Source organism: Oculina patagonica, chromosome 5 (assembly GCF_052425735.1).
Source record: "Oculina patagonica isolate OP01 chromosome 5, crgOcupat, whole genome shotgun sequence".
Taxonomy (NCBI): Eukaryota; Metazoa; Cnidaria; class Anthozoa; order Scleractinia; family Oculinidae; genus Oculina; species Oculina patagonica.
Window position 1 is genome coordinate 26,948,312 of NC_135762.1, and position 17,074 is coordinate 26,965,385.

Below are 17,074 nucleotides of genomic sequence, written 5' to 3' on the forward strand. Positions count from 1 at the left end.
TCTTCACAGTTTTATTGATCTAAAAATATTTCTTTCACATTACAAAATACAATACAAAATTTTATGACTCAGAGACTGCTGACTGCATTCTTATAAACTTCTAATAAAAACTCTCGTTAGTAAGTGTTATAAACTTAAAAGTACAACTATCGACGTTTTGAAATCTTGTAAAACAAACATACTCACTCACAACACAAAATGCTCAAGGATTGAGAATTCTTTTTTCCGAGTAACAAAACAGAACCTAAATTTTAATTTAAATAACATTGCATGCACTGCCAAAAGTATTAAGGTACTCTTCATTTACAGATTCAATTCTAATCTTTTTAAGCCTTCGTAGGAGGCCAGACTAGTTTAATGTCTGGAGGTGCTTGTTGTGCATTTCACATGTTCAAGTTACTCCACGACATATCCCACGGTCTGCAATATAAAAATCGACAAAATCATCGTTAAAAACTTGCGATTAATAACAAATTTAACATTGTAACACCTTCTGTTTTGAGTGGAGAAGTGAGAACCGAAGCTGAAGAGTCGAGAAGAGGGCCATTTCTTGCTTAAAATGGGGAAAAGGGACGAGTGAATACGGCCTAAAACAGAGGAAGGATGTATCCCATTCTTTGCGCTGTTCCCCAACTGGCCAAACGCCTGGGACAGGGGGGATGTTAAACCTATCGGGCCGTGCATTTTTCAACATAAAGGGGTCGCCTCCTGGGTCCCTCCCCTAGATTCGCTACTGGATTAATTAGCTATAGTCAAGATTACGACTTGAAGTCGACAAGGTTTATAACCATCGTATTACGTAACCGAATTTAGAACCACATTGTCCTTTGCCGCAGAAAATTAGGAGTTTATAAACCTCGTTATTCACAACTGAATTTGTTTGATTTGAATCAGTGGCACTGTACTCACCGTTCAGTTGTGGATGGTCTTCCCCGGGCTCCTTTGTAGTCATGTGTGTACTCAGTCTGCCAATGAAGAGCAGGGGTCTGGGCTGAAAGCAACAAGAACAACAAAATAAGTTACGGAAATTTAGAACGCGCATACTTACCCTCAAAACCTTTACGAGTACGATTGTGCATGTAAATCGAAAAATCTTTTGCCTGAATTCCTCGCAAAGACTCTGATAATGCTGATGTAGCTGGAAAGAAATCGCGCCGAAAAAAACAAGAGAATTTTTTATCTCTTACTATGTCTTACCTTTTGAGTCGGGTCTAAAGCGATCTGTCTTCCACGCAGTTCTTGGTTTGTAGTTTGGTAGCTCTAAAAAAACAAAGTAACAATATACACTTTTTAATGGAATGCTATAACGTCATACCTCTTCCCTAATTCTACCATCAAAATTTCACGGCTTTTGTTACAGACGTTTCTTACTGAGTGTACTTACCCAGTGGTCTAGCGTTGTAGACCGTGTTATACGTCGTTGAAAACCAGCGGCTTTTGTTGTGTTGTAGAATGTTTGGTGCAGATTGTGATTCCCGGATGGGCGGAAGATTTAGGGACGGATTGTTTTTCCACACCAAGTAAGCCTGAAGGAAAGCAAAATATCAGAATTCACTAGTTTGTTTTGGATTTTTGGATGCAAAAGCTGTAAAAAATCTTCCTAACTAATTGAAATATTTTGCAGTGTTTGACAGGTCACTTCACTGGTGTTTGTTTGGAGCCTGGCACGCGGCTTGCGCCACACGAGCGATTCGCGCGCGATCTCCGGCGATCTAATCCCTCGGTCGGCAACGTTTTCCAACATCAGTAGTTTTCTTAGAAAAAACATAAAATTACCATTCTATTAGGGGTGGCGAATATTCCGTAAAAAAAACGAACGCCTCGAAGAATTGTGGTCAAATTTCAAGGGTCTCGTCGTCTCGAATTTTTCTGGGACGCCTTCTCGGAGTCTCGATTTCTTTTGCAAGGCTACGAAAATCTCGGGCTTGCAGAAAAGATACCAGTCTCGCCGTCTGGCAATATTAATGTTTCGAATTTACCCGGCAACACCCATATACCTTGAAAAAAAAAATTACCATCTTTATTACTACAACCCATATACCTTATTGCATCAAAATTTTGGCGACACTTCAATTTGGCAAATTTAGCGAATTCTCAAAAAATCGCTAAATCAAAATGTTGCTGTTAAAATACGGATTTTAATGAAATTTTGGAAAGTTAAGTGACTTTTGTTCCAAAACTTACGAAAAATCGCTGAATTAACGTTCCGTCAAAATTTCATGTAATAAGGTATTTTGTGTGCAATGTGATCTTAGAGGGTCTCAATGGGGTTAACCGTTAGCCGTAAAACGGCCAAAAATTTAGCCGTTAGGCGTAAAAATTGGAAAATTTTAACCGTTAGCCGTAAAATATGTTAACCGTAAAAAATCGGTCAGTAATTATAAATAAACCAAACTAGTTCACTTCATCGTCCCAGAATGGCCCTGAGACCTAAAATATGTTTTTTTTTAATAATGGAAATTAATTTTTAACTTTTTAAAACAATGAAAATTAACTTAAACTTCTGTTAAGGACGGTGCCTCCTATTGTTACTGCGCACTTGTTCTGCGCATCACGCAATGCATCGATCACACTGGGCGCGCACGCTTTTAATTAATTTGCTCGCTCAAAATGACGAATTCGACTACGCGAACAAGCGCGCGACTAAAAATCAAGAAAGTTTTCTCTGCGACGAAATCCAGTTTATGGACATATCTTAAGCCAGAAACAGCGGAAAAGCAACATATCAGTAACCATTGACCGCTAACCACTGAAAATGGCTCACATTAACAGTTAAAAACAAATCGCTAGGCGCTAAAACGTTACCCGCAAACTGCTAACCGTGACAAATGGCGTAGTGCACGCGCGAGATGCAAATATTCAACTCGCTAGGGAGGGGACAGTAAAACTGTAACAGACCCCAAAAGCGATTTCATAGAACCTGATAACAACTGGTATAACTTTTAAAAACGCGTGGTGATCCCTACTTTTTATTTTATAAAATGTAAGTGGTAAGTCTATAGAGCACACATTTAATTTTTCATTACGTGAAAAAAAATTAGGCCGATTTTCTGGCCGTGCAAGTGAGAGTTGCTCGAGTCAAAAATGGCTGAAATGCAATTATTTTGTAAATAAAAACGTGTAACACGCAGTTCCGAAGACATTATTTGTTAGTTATTGTAAAGATTGTTATATTTAATGTTGATTTTGTTCATGAAAAACCAATTTCAAATGGAATTTGCAAGGAAATTGTATTTACTTTACTTTATTTTAAAATGCCACGTCAGCACTTTTTCCAGATTTCAAACCAAATTATCTCGAAAATTTGCGTCGCTACCCCCAATTTTCTTTTTGAATTTTAGTAGCCCTTGGTAACATCTACATTTCTTGTATAGTCATCGGCCGGGCAAAAATACTTTGTTATTAGTAGGCACCGTCCTTAACCGTTATGGAAATAAATCAATTGTTAGCCGTAAAAAAGCCAAAATTTTAACCGTTAACCGTAAAAGCCACCACCCCATTGAGAGCCTCATCTTAAACTCCCCCTTTCCCCGGTCTAAAGCCCCTGACCCTCCAAATATTTCATGAACATGCAGATACATTACCTTATCTGGATATCGCCATGGGTCGGTTAATGCCGCGTGTGGATTGTTTTTCCGATGTACTGAGGACGGTTGTACGTTATGACGACAGTACCCCAGCTGGGGAGTTCTGAATGTGGACATGTAATGACTTGACTCAAAAGGCCAGCCAGAAGGAAGATGCTCTGCGGTACTCATCCTGGAAAAATGTAAATATATTTTGGTTAACGCTAAAATTTGCAGGAAACAACTTTACTTAGTTAAAGGCCTGGCAATACGCGGAACGTGTTTCCAGAAACGTTTGGAGGGCGCGCATGGCAATGTTTCCCAGTTTTGCCACCGTGGAAGCATTGTTTCCAGCCAGTCCAGTGTCAATTTTTGTCTCCAAGGAGCAAACTGCGAGGCATGGAACCATGACAAAACGAGCAAACTATTATGGAAACATGTTTCCTGAATAAATTTGTAACGTTCAAAAGAGCGCGCGCGAGGCGGGCGTGGGTAACGCGCGGCGGCATACTTCAAAGATTGTCTAGCGAAAAAAAGACCACGCGAAAATTTGCGCCGGTGTCACAGCGGATTTTGTCCCCCCGCCGATTTTGTCCCCCCGGACCAAATCCGCTAGCGGATATTGTCCCCCCGGACAATATCCGCTAGCCGATATTGTCCCCCCTTCGCCGAATTTGTCCCCCTCTCAACAATCGTTATTTAAGCTTTGTTTCCCTCTTACTCAGTAAACTTCTCGAATGACAACACAAAACGTGTTATAATTCTGCCATATTTATTATAGGAAATATAGTCACTTCTTATAATAGCGATGCAATTTTGCGTTCTATGCTGGTCTCTAAGTTATTTCAGAAATTTACTATAATTCATTGCAAGGCTTGTCGTAAACAAAAGACCTGACTAAACACAGCGTCTAACTACGGTTCCTGTTAGCAATGAATCGAAAACGTTAATCTTAAGCTTGTTTGTTTCAAAAATTACTCTCTCAGTCTTAAGCAACGTCGACATGAAACAAATTCTAAATTCTTACTTTTAATTACGCCTTAATATGAACAAAAACAGTTGCAACTTACGGTAACGCAAACTCTTAGAAAAACGCGAACTCCGTTGTATTATTATTTTACGGCTTAAGCGATCTCCGTTCTATCCTTATTTTACGGCTTAATATAGATAAACTAACGGTACTTGATTTCAGAAAATCGTGATCTCCGTTCTGTTCCTATTTTACAATTTAACGCGTTTATTGTCTGGTGGTCTGCATACGCGACAAAGCCACTCGCCCTCTGGGGCAGTCTCGAGTCCTTCGCAAGCAAGGTGGAGCCATTCGTCACACAATTCACATTGAATCATGTCGTCCCAACATTCTGGTCTTGAACATGAACAGAACAGTCTAATGTCACAGTTTTGTCTTTTGCTGAATCTTGGTGTTGTTTTGTTTCGCGGGAAAGGTTCAAAGCGACCCCTTTCTTTCAAAGAAAAAATCTTTTTAATTTCAAGTTTACAACTTTTAACAAAGCTTATGCAACAAAAAACACTTCTTACGCTGCAAAAGTCGAGAAAACTGCTTTTTGTTTTATCGGCAAGCGAAAAACTGTTTAATGTCGGAAGCTATTTAAAAGAAATCTATTGTCTAGAGTAAAAGTCGAGAAAACTGCTCTTTGTTTTATCGGCAAGCGAAAAACTGTTTAATGTCGGAAGCTATTTAGAAGAAATCTATTGTCTAGAGTAAAAACAAAAAGAAAACAATGTAATTAGAGTCCAGTAATCTTATTGTCCTGTATCTTTTCAGGTTTTTGTAAATTCACTCAACCGAACATTTATTCTAATAAACAAACTTGACACTGGGACTTGTTAGCCGAACATTGTTTATTATAATTTCAGACGTATACAACAAACTAACAAAAAAAAAGCAATTGTAAATTTGGTTCTGCACTTTAGCCTAGGATCAACAAAAATGACACTTGATTTTCGATTGGAAAACGTTGCTTCGGGCCGTGTTGAGAAAAACATAGCTTTTCCAATGCGGTGTTTGGTAAACACCGAGACTTACCTTGTCTATTTCGTCTTTTCAATGTTCATGAAATATTCGTATTCACATTTAATCGTCTTTTCTTTTATTCGTTTACGACTCCAGGAGTACGATAGCGAAGTATGATCACTTTTGACGGGGGGACAAAATTCGCGAAGGGGGGACAAAATCCGCTAGCGAATATTGTCTCCTGGGGGTCAATATCGGCTAGCGGATATTGTCCGGGGGACAATATCCGCTAGCGGATTTGGTCCGGGGGGACAAAATCCAGGGGGGACAAAATCGGCTAGGACACCGGCACGGTCCGGCGGTGGGAGAGCGTTAAGTGAAGACCATTTCCTTTTGTTTTTTAACTGTTTTTGCTAATACAGCGTGAGACACCTGGAAGATTTGTGCGATTCTGCGCTTCAAGTTCTTCAAGGAACGCCAGCAAAGTTTTTAAATTAGAGCAAAATTCCTTTGTTTTTTTTCTTTATCAACTGCGAAACTGCAGATCAGACTGCCATGCTTTATACAGAAGCCGGTATCGTGTTTTCACTGCGACTGATCGCGTTTCTTATAGACTGTGTTTATATATTGTACGTAAGAGGCGAAAGGTTGAAGTGGGAGCTCGGTGAGAAGCTGCTATCATGCACGTCTGACAACAAATATCACATTACCGGACGTTTTGATAAATCTTTATACTGTACGAGTAAACCTGCTTTACCTTTGTGGATGTGCCGGTGTACCAGTAGCTCCAACATAATCTCGAGCATATGTAGTCCATGGAAACTGCTTCTTTCTTATCCCAGACGCTAAAAGCAAATTAACAAACAATCAATATAATTAGATGGATCAATTTGCACACGCTTGCCACAGCATCGCTCTTGAATATTTGTCGAGTAAAGAACTTGAAACGATAATCGTGGTCAGAAAGATTGCAAACCTGTTCCAGGCGTCTGTGGTTCGGTTCCCCATGGTGGATTTTTGACGTGGCTTTTAACGGGAGAAGTGATCTCTCTTTCTTCTGGCATTGTTGTTGTTCACTTGATGAAGAAGCCGGAATTAAGTGGACAGCTGGATCGGTTTCCAGACTTTTAACTCAAGATGAAGTGGAAGCGATCTTCATCAAACGAGTCCTTTACGATCAGTAAACTTCTCGATCACGTACAAATCTTGTTTCTACACCGAATTGTTGTCAATGTTGATCTTTTCAGCAGAAAAGTTCTGCTTGGCGAGGATCTCGAAGTAGTAATTTATTCCTTTTATCCGCTCTCCGATCATTAAACATGAAGGTTACATCTCATTGGACAGTCGTTGCTATGTAACATTGTTCTTATGGCAGATTTCACGCGATGCACAGCGTGACCGCCACGGGAGAGCGTGAGTCAGGAATTGTTACAATTTCTTTCTTGCATGCTGGTTTGTGCTTTTTTACAATAATTACAATATTTAAATTAAACAATAAAACTATTAAAGAAAAGTTGCAAAGGATGGTCTTGATAACCGTTGATTACCCGTTGCAAATTTTCTTCACTTTGGCATCACGCAATCTGTGTCACGCTGTACGATTGTCTGAGCCCAGAAACATGACAGCGGACCGTTCTTTGCACAATCATCTCCAGCTCTCTCCAGCTGCCGTTGGAGAACTGATTTCCAAGAACTCATCGCTATGTCGCCTCGATATAAACCAAATCAAAGTTTACATGAACGACGTACGATTTCATAATCATTTCATGGATGCAACGCCTCACAGACTTTTTTGCAATCGTTGATATTTCGCTCTGCAAAACATGTCTTCGCGTAGTGGATTTTATGATGTCACCAATTCCTCGCCTCCAACCACAAACAGTCCTTTTCGATCTTGTCAATCGCTGAATGGAACAGACAGCCCAATTTTTCACTCTCCACGGTCAAGTCCAGACGTTGAAAGAATGCGAAGCGAGAATGCAGCTCCTAACGAAAATACACCGTTGATTACAAATGAAAATCATTACGGACGAGCTGCAGATAATCAAAGTGAATTGTCCATGTCTCTTGTGTTCCCTGGTAGTTCGAATTCTTTTGAAGCCGAGGCTGTACCTTTCTGGAAACATATAAGGTGTGTTTTTATAGTTATATACTAGTTAGGTTCACATTATGCAGTTTTTAATTCAAGCCCTTGCAAATCCTCCAAGTAGCAAATTAAACTGTTAATCAAAACTATAACAAAATTCTCGATCGGTGATTGGCTATCAGCAGCCCGATTTGAGCACTAATAGGACAGTGTACGCGTCATGCTTGTAATTGGACAGTGTAATAGGACAGTTTACGCGTCATGCCTGTGTAATTGGACAGTACGCGTCATTTTGCGCGCGCTGTTGTTGTGCATTTTGTTGAGTAAACTGTTATGTTTTGCAGTTTTTATAAGAACGTTAAACTATTTGACTAAAGGTTAGTTTGTTTCTCAAATTTTGTCATAGTTTTGATTAATTGGTAACAGGACTTCGTGTCGTCCAATTCTGTCTGTAATCATACTCGTGATTAAACAAATTGGACTCCCGCTTCGCGGTCGTCCGATTTTGTTAATCATTCGTATGATTACTGACCGAATTGGACTCCACTCAGTCCTATTACCATTATTAATTAAGTTAATCATTGATGGAAGTGAGTCATCATTGTCATAATTTTTTTTTTCTTTTCCCTGTCTGGGAAATAGGGCCTTTGACCAATTAAAATAATAAGGATTATTATACATTGTAGTCACTAGCTGTCTTCTCATTGGCTAGGAGCCTACAGCTAATTCTGGGAATCACGCGCAACCTACAGATTAGTGAATAATCTGCTAGCAGATTATTCACTAATCTGTAGGTTGCGCGCGCAATGCATGATTTCCAAGAGCAATGTGTTAGGCATCTGGCGGTGAAGGAAATTCATAGTTCGTCGATTCACTTCTTCAAACGAGAAATAGTTTGACCAAACTTCAAAAACTGCTGGACAATAAAGTCTCGGAAAACACAAAATGACTAACAAAAATTGGGAAGGAACTATTCCACGATTTAGTAGGACGACCAGCTGGAATTAGCACAAGTTTTGAAGCAGGTTGAAATCGTTTGTCATTACTTCCTTTTCCAGAAAAACAATGTATAATAAAACAATTATTAGATTCGGTTTATGTGATATTCGGAATAATCAAGGTCTCGGTAAGTGTTATCAGCCTCAGCCTTCGGCTTCGGCTGATAACGCTTACCTCGACCTTGATTATTCCGGATATCACAAAAACCTCATCCAATAATTGTTTATAAATATGACATGTGTTTTCAGAAATTTGCAGAATTTTTGCCAGCAACATAGCAACCACAACAGTTTGCAAATTCTGAAAACATGTGATATTATTCCTTGATTTTATGGGTACACATGTGATTACCTGTTAATAGCGTAAAGGGCAGAATTAGCATGATAATGTAGTGTTACAATAGAGACATCAACATCCTCCCCCCCCCCTCCCCCCTCCAGATATACCCCAGGCATTTGACTCGCCCAGGGGGACAAGAATTTGACATAAGTGGTTGATGTAAGGGTAACCTGCGATCAGGCGTTATTTTTCTCGCGGCGGAGGGGTCAACGGAAAAATGAACGCCTGATACAATTACTTGTCGAGTCGTCTGTAAAAAGTCCAGAATCTGGACTTTTTTCTGATTGGTCAGAAAACAAAAGGCAACATTAGAACTCTATCCTGATTGGCTAATTGAGTTCAAGTCTAATTTCCGGTCCAAAAATATCGCGCGTAGATGATTGTTATCATGGCGGTTGTTGAGCGGAATGAAGTAGAAAGCGGGTTCTTCTAGCTTTTAGAAAATCTCTCAAGAGTTTTGTTCACAAAACATTTAAAGACGAACAAAGGGAGTGTATTCGACGAATAGTTTGTGAAAGAAAAGATGTTTTGGCGGTGCTTCCGACGGAATTCGGTAAGAGCGTGATCTATCACCAATGGTGTCGAAGAGTATTACATCACACCACCAAAGACGCCAGACTATCGTGCCAGTACACAGTGACGAAAACTACGACCTTGAAATGTCTGACCTGAGCCTTACACAAAATCAGCCTTTGCAGAAAACAAATTTTAAAAACCATCCGATCAGCTCGTTCAAAAAGGGTAATTCAAACACATGCTTGTGAGAGTAAAAATATAATTTGAAGGCGCTAATCACGCTTATCTGATGGCATCGCCGACATTCTCGACGACGTTGACAGATATTTTAATTAGGGGGCGGCAGACGACTTGACAAGTAATTGTATCAGGCTTTCCTTTTTTTCTCCTTCCCTCCGCCGCGAAAAAAAGAAAGCCTGATCGCAGGTTAATGTAAGGGTGGGGAATATGACATTATATGGGAGGTGTGAGGAGGGAATTTAAACAAATTGGATTCCCAGAGCCTGGGAACCCTGAAACGTTTTTGTAGTTAAGCCTGGAGCCCCATTGTTTTGCTGCTTGATGTCCTTTGGTGCAGAGCCCAGAGCCCTGATTTTGGACCGTACATCCAGAGACTTGGAGCTGCCTGTTTTGGGCCCAGAGCCCCTGAATCCTGGGATCCTGATATGGGGACATATTTTAAATGTTTAGTTAGGCTCTTGCAGTAACTCCTTATCTACACTGCATAAGTTTGTGTTCCACCATAAAACATTAATGCTATGGTTTTTGTTCTTACAGAAATGTGTTCAAGAAAATCAAACCTTGGTTTTTCTTTCTTTTGGCTATTGTATTCTCAGTAAGTGACGTTTTGTGCAGTGTGCAACAAATGCAGACTGCAGACCTGCAGAATTGCAGATTATTATAATGTTAAAGTGTACATCGTGTTACCATTACCATGGTAACACGATTATTACTCATTCATTCACACATTATTCAGGACCCATGTTGATAGCAGTTTTTATAACTGAAATGGTCATCCTGTACAAATATGTTTTAATTATTATTATTATCATTGAGAGCTAACTGTACACAAGCTAACTGGAGACCATTATCAAGGCTAAATGGAGCATTATTCAGGCTAATCAGAGCGTTAAACTTATGGTGGCTTTAATTAAGTCTGCTGGTGTACAATCTGCATTAATTTATTGAATTGGCTATAAATGTTTGGGGATGAACCATTGATGTTATTGTAAACCACATACCAACAAATAAAACAATATAATTTCAGAGAAAGCAAGCGAGTGTGAGAAATGTAATTAGGTAAATAATGGTGGCTAAACGGGTCAAATGCTAAATGAATTCCCCAGGGAGGTGGTTGGTGACTTTGTATACAGTCAACTCTCGCCTTGCAGACACCCCACTATTGCGGACACTCGCTATTACGGACAAAATCGGGATGCCCGGCGAAAGAGGTTTGACTGCATGGAAATGACTCCCGCTATTATGGACTCTTGCTATAACGGACACTAAATGACGCCCCGAGCGTGTCCCCTATAACGAGAATTGACTGTATATGCTAGCAAGCAATGTTTTCTTACCATTAGAGGCATGCAATTTGAAATATGTAATTTGTGTTTTCTTTTTTTGAAAATTGTTCTAAAATTCAAGTAATATATTCATGATTGTTTACATGTGGATCTATCCATGTGTTAATGCAATTGCAAGTTCACTAATTTATCCTGTTTCAGATTATAAAGAATAAAGAATTCAATATTTTTTGGTATATGCAATCACTTAACAATAGTAAGTTAGACTGTGTAGTGTTGTAGGCATGTAATGCGTGCAGAGATTATGCCTACATAATTAGCTGTGTATTGCATTGTATTACATCATACACATGTAATGCATACTAAGGGTATAGCTACAGAGCCTTTTGCACGCATTGCATACCTATGCTGCTGTCCTTATGGAGTGTGGAAAAAGAACAACATTCTTTGTCTTTGAAAACTCTTTTGTTTTCATTGATCACATTATTAGTACTGACCATTCTTTCACTTCTACTGTAGGTGTTTTTTTCTATTCATGATGAAGTTCCTGAAACAGCCAAGCTTTTCTGTGTCTCGAATTCTATTCCAGAATGTATCTTTTCTTATTTTTCTCTTAAATATTCATGTTAATGCAAGTCAGGCATTTCAATATCCTATACTCCGGCCCAATGGCATACCTGCAAATTTCTTATTTCTAGAATTTTTTTTTTCATAAAAAATATTATGTGCTCTGACAAATTTTCTGTGTTTGACCTTATGTTGTTTATTGGGTATCCATGTTGTGTCCATGACTCCAAGTCACTGCGGGGGGAGTCACTGACTGCAGGGTATTAATTCATGTATCAGGGCTCAAAAAAGGTGGCGTCCGGTTGTCCAGGTCAACAAGACTGTTCTGCTGGGCAGGTAACTTTACATTCTCACTTGCAAAGTGGGCAGAGGCCCAGGCAAGTCATCTGCTGATAAAATCGTAAAAAGAGTAAACTAAGAAAAGCAGGCGTCTCGCCATGGCATACAGTGTAGCAAAATTTGGGACCCGCTTGTCCAAAGGGCAAGCTGGAATTCAAGTTTTTTTCAAACTCTAACTGTCTGTCTGTTGATACTCATACATGCATGTTACGATACATATTTGTGTATTTATAAGCATTTGCACGCTGTTCAGTGAATATTCTAATATTTATATCAATCAAAATGCCTTAACTAAATGCCAGTCTTTGAATTGAGTGGCACAAAAGATGCAGTAGTGACTATTGAAGTGTCTGGACCTTTTACAGGAGAAGATGAAGGTTAGAGTAAAAGACTTATTGACTTATTGTACATTGTTTTCCACTGCCATCAGTCTTAAAATCACAACTGCAATTATCATACCTGCCAACTCTCCAGCTTTTCCTGAGAGTCTCCAAGTTTTTCATCAATTCTCCCGGTCTGATTTTTCGAGAGTATTCATACATTGTCTTAAATGATATCCTTACAATGCAAAGATTTCTTGACATCTCCAGATTTTTGTACTCTGGCGGTTGGCAGGTATGAATTAGCATGCTAAAAAAGAAGCAAACAAAGTTGCAGGCAAGAGCTTTTGAACCCTTTGAAGAAAACTTCTACAGATAGACTGTAATTAATAAGGGGGTAATGATGGTAAAAAGTCAAATGATTTAGCTTACAAAAACTAGAGGGGTGAGGTAAGTAAATATTGCATCCTTCTATCTGCAGAATCAAATGTTTTGCCTTTTCATGAACTTAATTCAGGTAATTTGCATTGTTTTATTCAACAAAGTTGTGTTTTCTTGTTTTATTAGGCCATATCCAATCCGAGCAAAATCTCACCATTGGTTTAGTATCCAGGAATGGCACGGCGACAAAAGTTAGCCAGGTACAATGTACATATATTGTATGCAAATAAGTCACAGGATCAGGGACTCTGATCTGCAATGCGTATTGATCATATCATTCAAGCAATACTTTGCTTTATATTTACTGAAGTGCACACTTGCAAAATAGCCAGTTATAAAAAGAAGTACAGTCAACTTTCTCTTAAGAGATGTAAGATGGACACCCGGTTTTGGTTCCGTCCCTAGGTTTTTCAGTCATATTACTGTACATTACTAAATGTCCTATAAGACTAGCAGAGTTGACTGCAATAACAAGATGTTCTTACCTTTAAGTAAGTTTCTGGGTTATGACACCGTATAACTTATAGAGGATAATACATGGTTGCGCGTGCGCTCACTCACGAACAAGCGAGATATCGGATTTGAACACGAGAAGATAAATTTCATATCTCCAAGCAACCATGTATTATTTTTTTTTATTATATAAACCTACTACAGTAGAACCCCGGTAACTCGAACTCTGAAGGGAACCAAAAAACCGTTCGAGTTAGCGGGGTTTCGAGTTATCGGGGTAGATTGAATATTTAATTTGCCAAGTTAATAATTGATAGCTTACTGATTTTTCAGCACCTCAGTATACAGCATAGTGCAAATTAAACTTATCTCGTCAGAAACTCTAATACGATCATAAATTCTTAGGATAAGAGTGGAAAAAGGCTGTCAAATAGGTGATCTGTTTTGTTGCTCTTATCAATGGGCAACCGTGGCGAGTTGCAAGAATCGGAATTCGAGTTATCGGGGTAAATGTGACCCAAATTTTGATCAAGGGAAACGAAATTTAGTTCGAGTTAGCGGGGTTTTCGAGTTATCCGAGTTCGAGTTAACCGAGTAAAAATGACTTTAAAGTGAGTTCAAATCCAAGGGAAATGGAAGTATGTTCGAGTTAGCGGGGTTGTTCGAGTTATCCGAGTTCGAGTTACCAGGGTTCTACTGTAATTACGATGTTTTTTTACGATTTTCCGAAGATTTCCGAAAATTTTCAAACTGTTGTCCAAAGGTTGTACGAACAATTCCGCACAGTTTCCGAAAATTTCCGAAAGTTTTCCGAAGATTGCCGAAGATTGCCGAGGAAGATCCGAAGATGTTTCGACTTAAGATCGATTTACTTTGGCCCATTGAGCATTGAAACATGGCAAACTCTGCAAGCTGATTGGTCAAAATGATATCACACATGTGTGGATATCATTTTTATCCACACATGTGTGATACCATTTTTCTCAATTTGCTACCACTTGCTAAAACACTGCAGTTTATATAATAATGCCCTTTCTTACAGGTTTTAACTCACATTGGAATCAACTGTAATTCAACCATCAGTGAAACAACTATTGATCCTGTCACCATACAAAGGAGACTTGATCTTGCAAAGGAAGACAAGTTAGTGGTCTTTATTTGGAGCTAAGATTATTAAGATTCAAGCCGATCTAAGATTTAACTGTCACTAAATTTTTGGTGGCCTTTGTCCACCTTCAGATCAGAGTTAAAAAATTTAATGATGTTCATTACACTGTTTTAAATGCAAGTGAGGTTTGAAAATTCCAAGAAGATGAGTGTAAGCACACAGAAGGACTGAGGGCCACTGAAAATTTAGTGACAGAAATTTTTTTTAGTTTTGATGAATCTGATTCATCCGATCTAAACTCACATAATCAGTTTCTGACCAATATTGCTTCAGACAAAGTGTATATTATGTGATTCTGAGATTGTATGCTATTTAATTGGTGATACTGGTCTCTGACTGCAGACTTGTTATTTACCTAGTGTCACTAAAGTGTACACTGTAATCTCTAATCAAGGTTAGGGTACTGCTACAGTTTTATGTAGAAATATCTTACATTTCTCTTTACAGTATAACACACTTGATGCTGTCATTAACTTCAAACCTTTCATTTCCAATTGCAATTTCGCTGAAGCACTATTTGGAGCCTGTAAATGCAGATGATCAAGTAAGAATTATCAGGATTGTATTTTAATTCATGTTCTTTTCAGCTTTTCAGCCTTGAGTTAATTAGTCTGTCAAAAAAAATTTTATAATTATTTAGTCGTTCTAGCTTATTTATCTTTCACTGAAGAAGTGTTTTTTGTTGTTTTAGGTTATTGTTGCTTTTGCCATCCTAATTGGAGTATACATACTTATCATATTTGAGGTATGGAAATGGCAAAGTTGATAGATCTACATGTGCATGTACAGTCTTAAATTAAAATAATTACAATGCAGTTACATGTCAGAAACCCAAATTACTTTTTGTTGTTGTTAAGAAAATTGCCGCGTTATTTTGTTGTCAACTGGGTGTAAATTTAAAAGGAAAATTAATTGCCAGATTAATAAACGTAGCTGTCATTTTGAGTTTTACATGCAATAGGAGGGTGGGAAAGTGCAGATCAGAACAGCATGGGACACTATATCTATATAGTCAAGGATTGTTTCTGGCTGAATGAATGTATGAATGAATAAATCACAACCCCCCCATAGTCATAGGTTTTATCAACCATCTCAATGGCCATGGAACAATTCCCAAAGTAAATTGAAGTGTTCAGATTCACACAGGGAAAAATATTTATGGGTTAAGTGAGCAAGAGCAAAACATTATGACATTTGGTAGAAAGGTGTTTTAAAAGAAAAAAATAAATGAATTGAATAAAAACAAAAATTTTAGCTTTTTAGAAGGTTAGTTTATGCAGGGCCCCTTTTGAAACCAGCCAAGTGCTGATTGGACCATAATAATAATAATAATAATAATAATTTGCTAATTTATATAGCGCATATTTTCATGTTCTGATCAATAGCGCTTTACATCTTATGAAAATAAAAATAAAGTTATAGATTATAAAAATACTTCTTAAAAAGATAAGTTTTAAGTTGAGATTTGAAACAGTCAAGTGATGTCGCTTGACGAAGCTCCACAGGTAGAACATTCCAAAGTTTCGGAGCTGCCACTGAAAATGATCTAGCTCCCAATGTTGACAGCATCTTTCCCTTGGCATGGTCCAATAAGGGCATGCCAGTAGACCTAAGATTGTATAATGAATTCGATTTTATCCTAATTAGATCGCTAAGATAAGTTGGCGCCAGGCCATGAATACATTTAAAAGTCAAAAGTAAAATCTTATAATCAATAATCAATCAATCAATCAATAAAATTTATTTACCCTCGGAGCTGACGGGGGCAGAAACCGGCAGCCAGTGCAGCTCGTAAAGCGCCGGTGTAATGTGAGAAAACTTTCCGATGCCAAGAATAACCTTGACTAAATAACCTTGACTTGATGTGAGTTCAAATATAGCTTAAATTTGGTTGCATTATAAAATTCCTGGCTCTCTCTTTTTGGTAAAATTTTATCAAATTTTACCAAAGCTGAGTTGTAATTTTTCTTCATGCAGCTTGTTCACAGAGCTACTGCAGCAATGCTGGGTGCTCTAGCAGCTCTGTCTTTCTTGTCATTCATAAACAAGGTAAACTATGAACATTTTTTGTTATTTTCTCTTTTTACCTATCTTTTCAACCCTCCAAGTTTATTTTTTCCTTTAGTGTCCATTTGACCACTGACTGCTCAAGTTCGGTCGCCAGTGAAAAATTTTAGTCGCTAAGTTAAGCTCATGCTTTTAATCCTTCTTCTCAATTTTAGTCACCAGGCTGGCGACTTCGGTTCCAATTTAGTCACCAGTTCCAAAATTTTAGTCGCCATGAAATGACCTTAACTTGGAGGATTGCTTTTATTTTCATTATTGAAAAGCGTGTTGCCCAGTTAAAAAGTTAGGACACAGAGCAAAGTACAACATGCTGTCGTTTTATCACTGACTGTAATTTACCATTTCATCCTAATTAGAGACCATCACTGGAAACTATTATCACCTGGGTTGAATGGGAGACTCTGGCTCTTTTGTTTGGAATGGTATGTGTTTTCTTTAAATATAAAATTAATTTCTATTCAATATTAAAGGTTTTTTTAACTGGATGTTGTTTGTCATTTTGAAGGATGGCTAACTTTGGCAACTGATTTTCAAAGGTCACTTTCGCATTTGTTTACTTTTTTATATTTTTCCCTGTGTATGTTGAATTTAATATAATGATGCATGTTTTATTTTCGTTTGTGGCAGATGATTCTTGTTGCCATTTTTGCCAAGACAGGATTTTTTGACTATGTGGCATTGAAGGTTTGTGGGAAGTTGCAAATATTATAAT

General features: G+C 38.2%; 2 protein-coding genes across 2 annotated transcripts in view; one reads left to right on the plus strand and one right to left on the minus strand.

Annotated features, from left to right (window-relative positions):
- LOC144654835 (uncharacterized) lies at positions 1-6,942 on the minus strand. Its single transcript, XM_078515058.1, has 7 exons — positions 6,518-6,942; positions 6,299-6,386; positions 3,585-3,759; positions 1,385-1,526; positions 1,198-1,260; positions 910-991; positions 1-420 (listed from the first exon to the last, which is right to left on the minus strand). Exons 1-7 carry the CDS (start codon positions 6,603-6,605, stop codon positions 384-386), a joined length of 675 nt encoding a protein of 224 aa, XP_078371184.1. The 5' UTR covers positions 6,606-6,942; the 3' UTR covers positions 1-383.
- A 243-nt stretch (positions 6,943-7,185) lies between these two features.
- LOC144653623 (P protein-like) overlaps positions 7,186-17,074 on the plus strand; it is a 33,246-nt gene continuing 23,357 nt past the window's right edge. Inside the window, exons 1-11 of the mRNA XM_078513674.1 lie at positions 7,186-7,672; positions 10,259-10,316; positions 11,527-11,599; positions 12,216-12,290; positions 12,801-12,874; positions 14,170-14,270; positions 14,743-14,839; positions 14,987-15,040; positions 16,273-16,344; positions 16,719-16,784; positions 16,990-17,046. Coding sequence (XP_078369800.1) covers positions 7,365-7,672; positions 10,259-10,316; positions 11,527-11,599; positions 12,216-12,290; positions 12,801-12,874; positions 14,170-14,270; positions 14,743-14,839; positions 14,987-15,040; positions 16,273-16,344; positions 16,719-16,784; positions 16,990-17,046 — 1,035 coding nt within the window. The 5' untranslated portion in view covers positions 7,186-7,364. The remainder of the gene's footprint in view (positions 7,673-10,258; positions 10,317-11,526; positions 11,600-12,215; positions 12,291-12,800; positions 12,875-14,169; positions 14,271-14,742; positions 14,840-14,986; positions 15,041-16,272; positions 16,345-16,718; positions 16,785-16,989; positions 17,047-17,074) is intronic.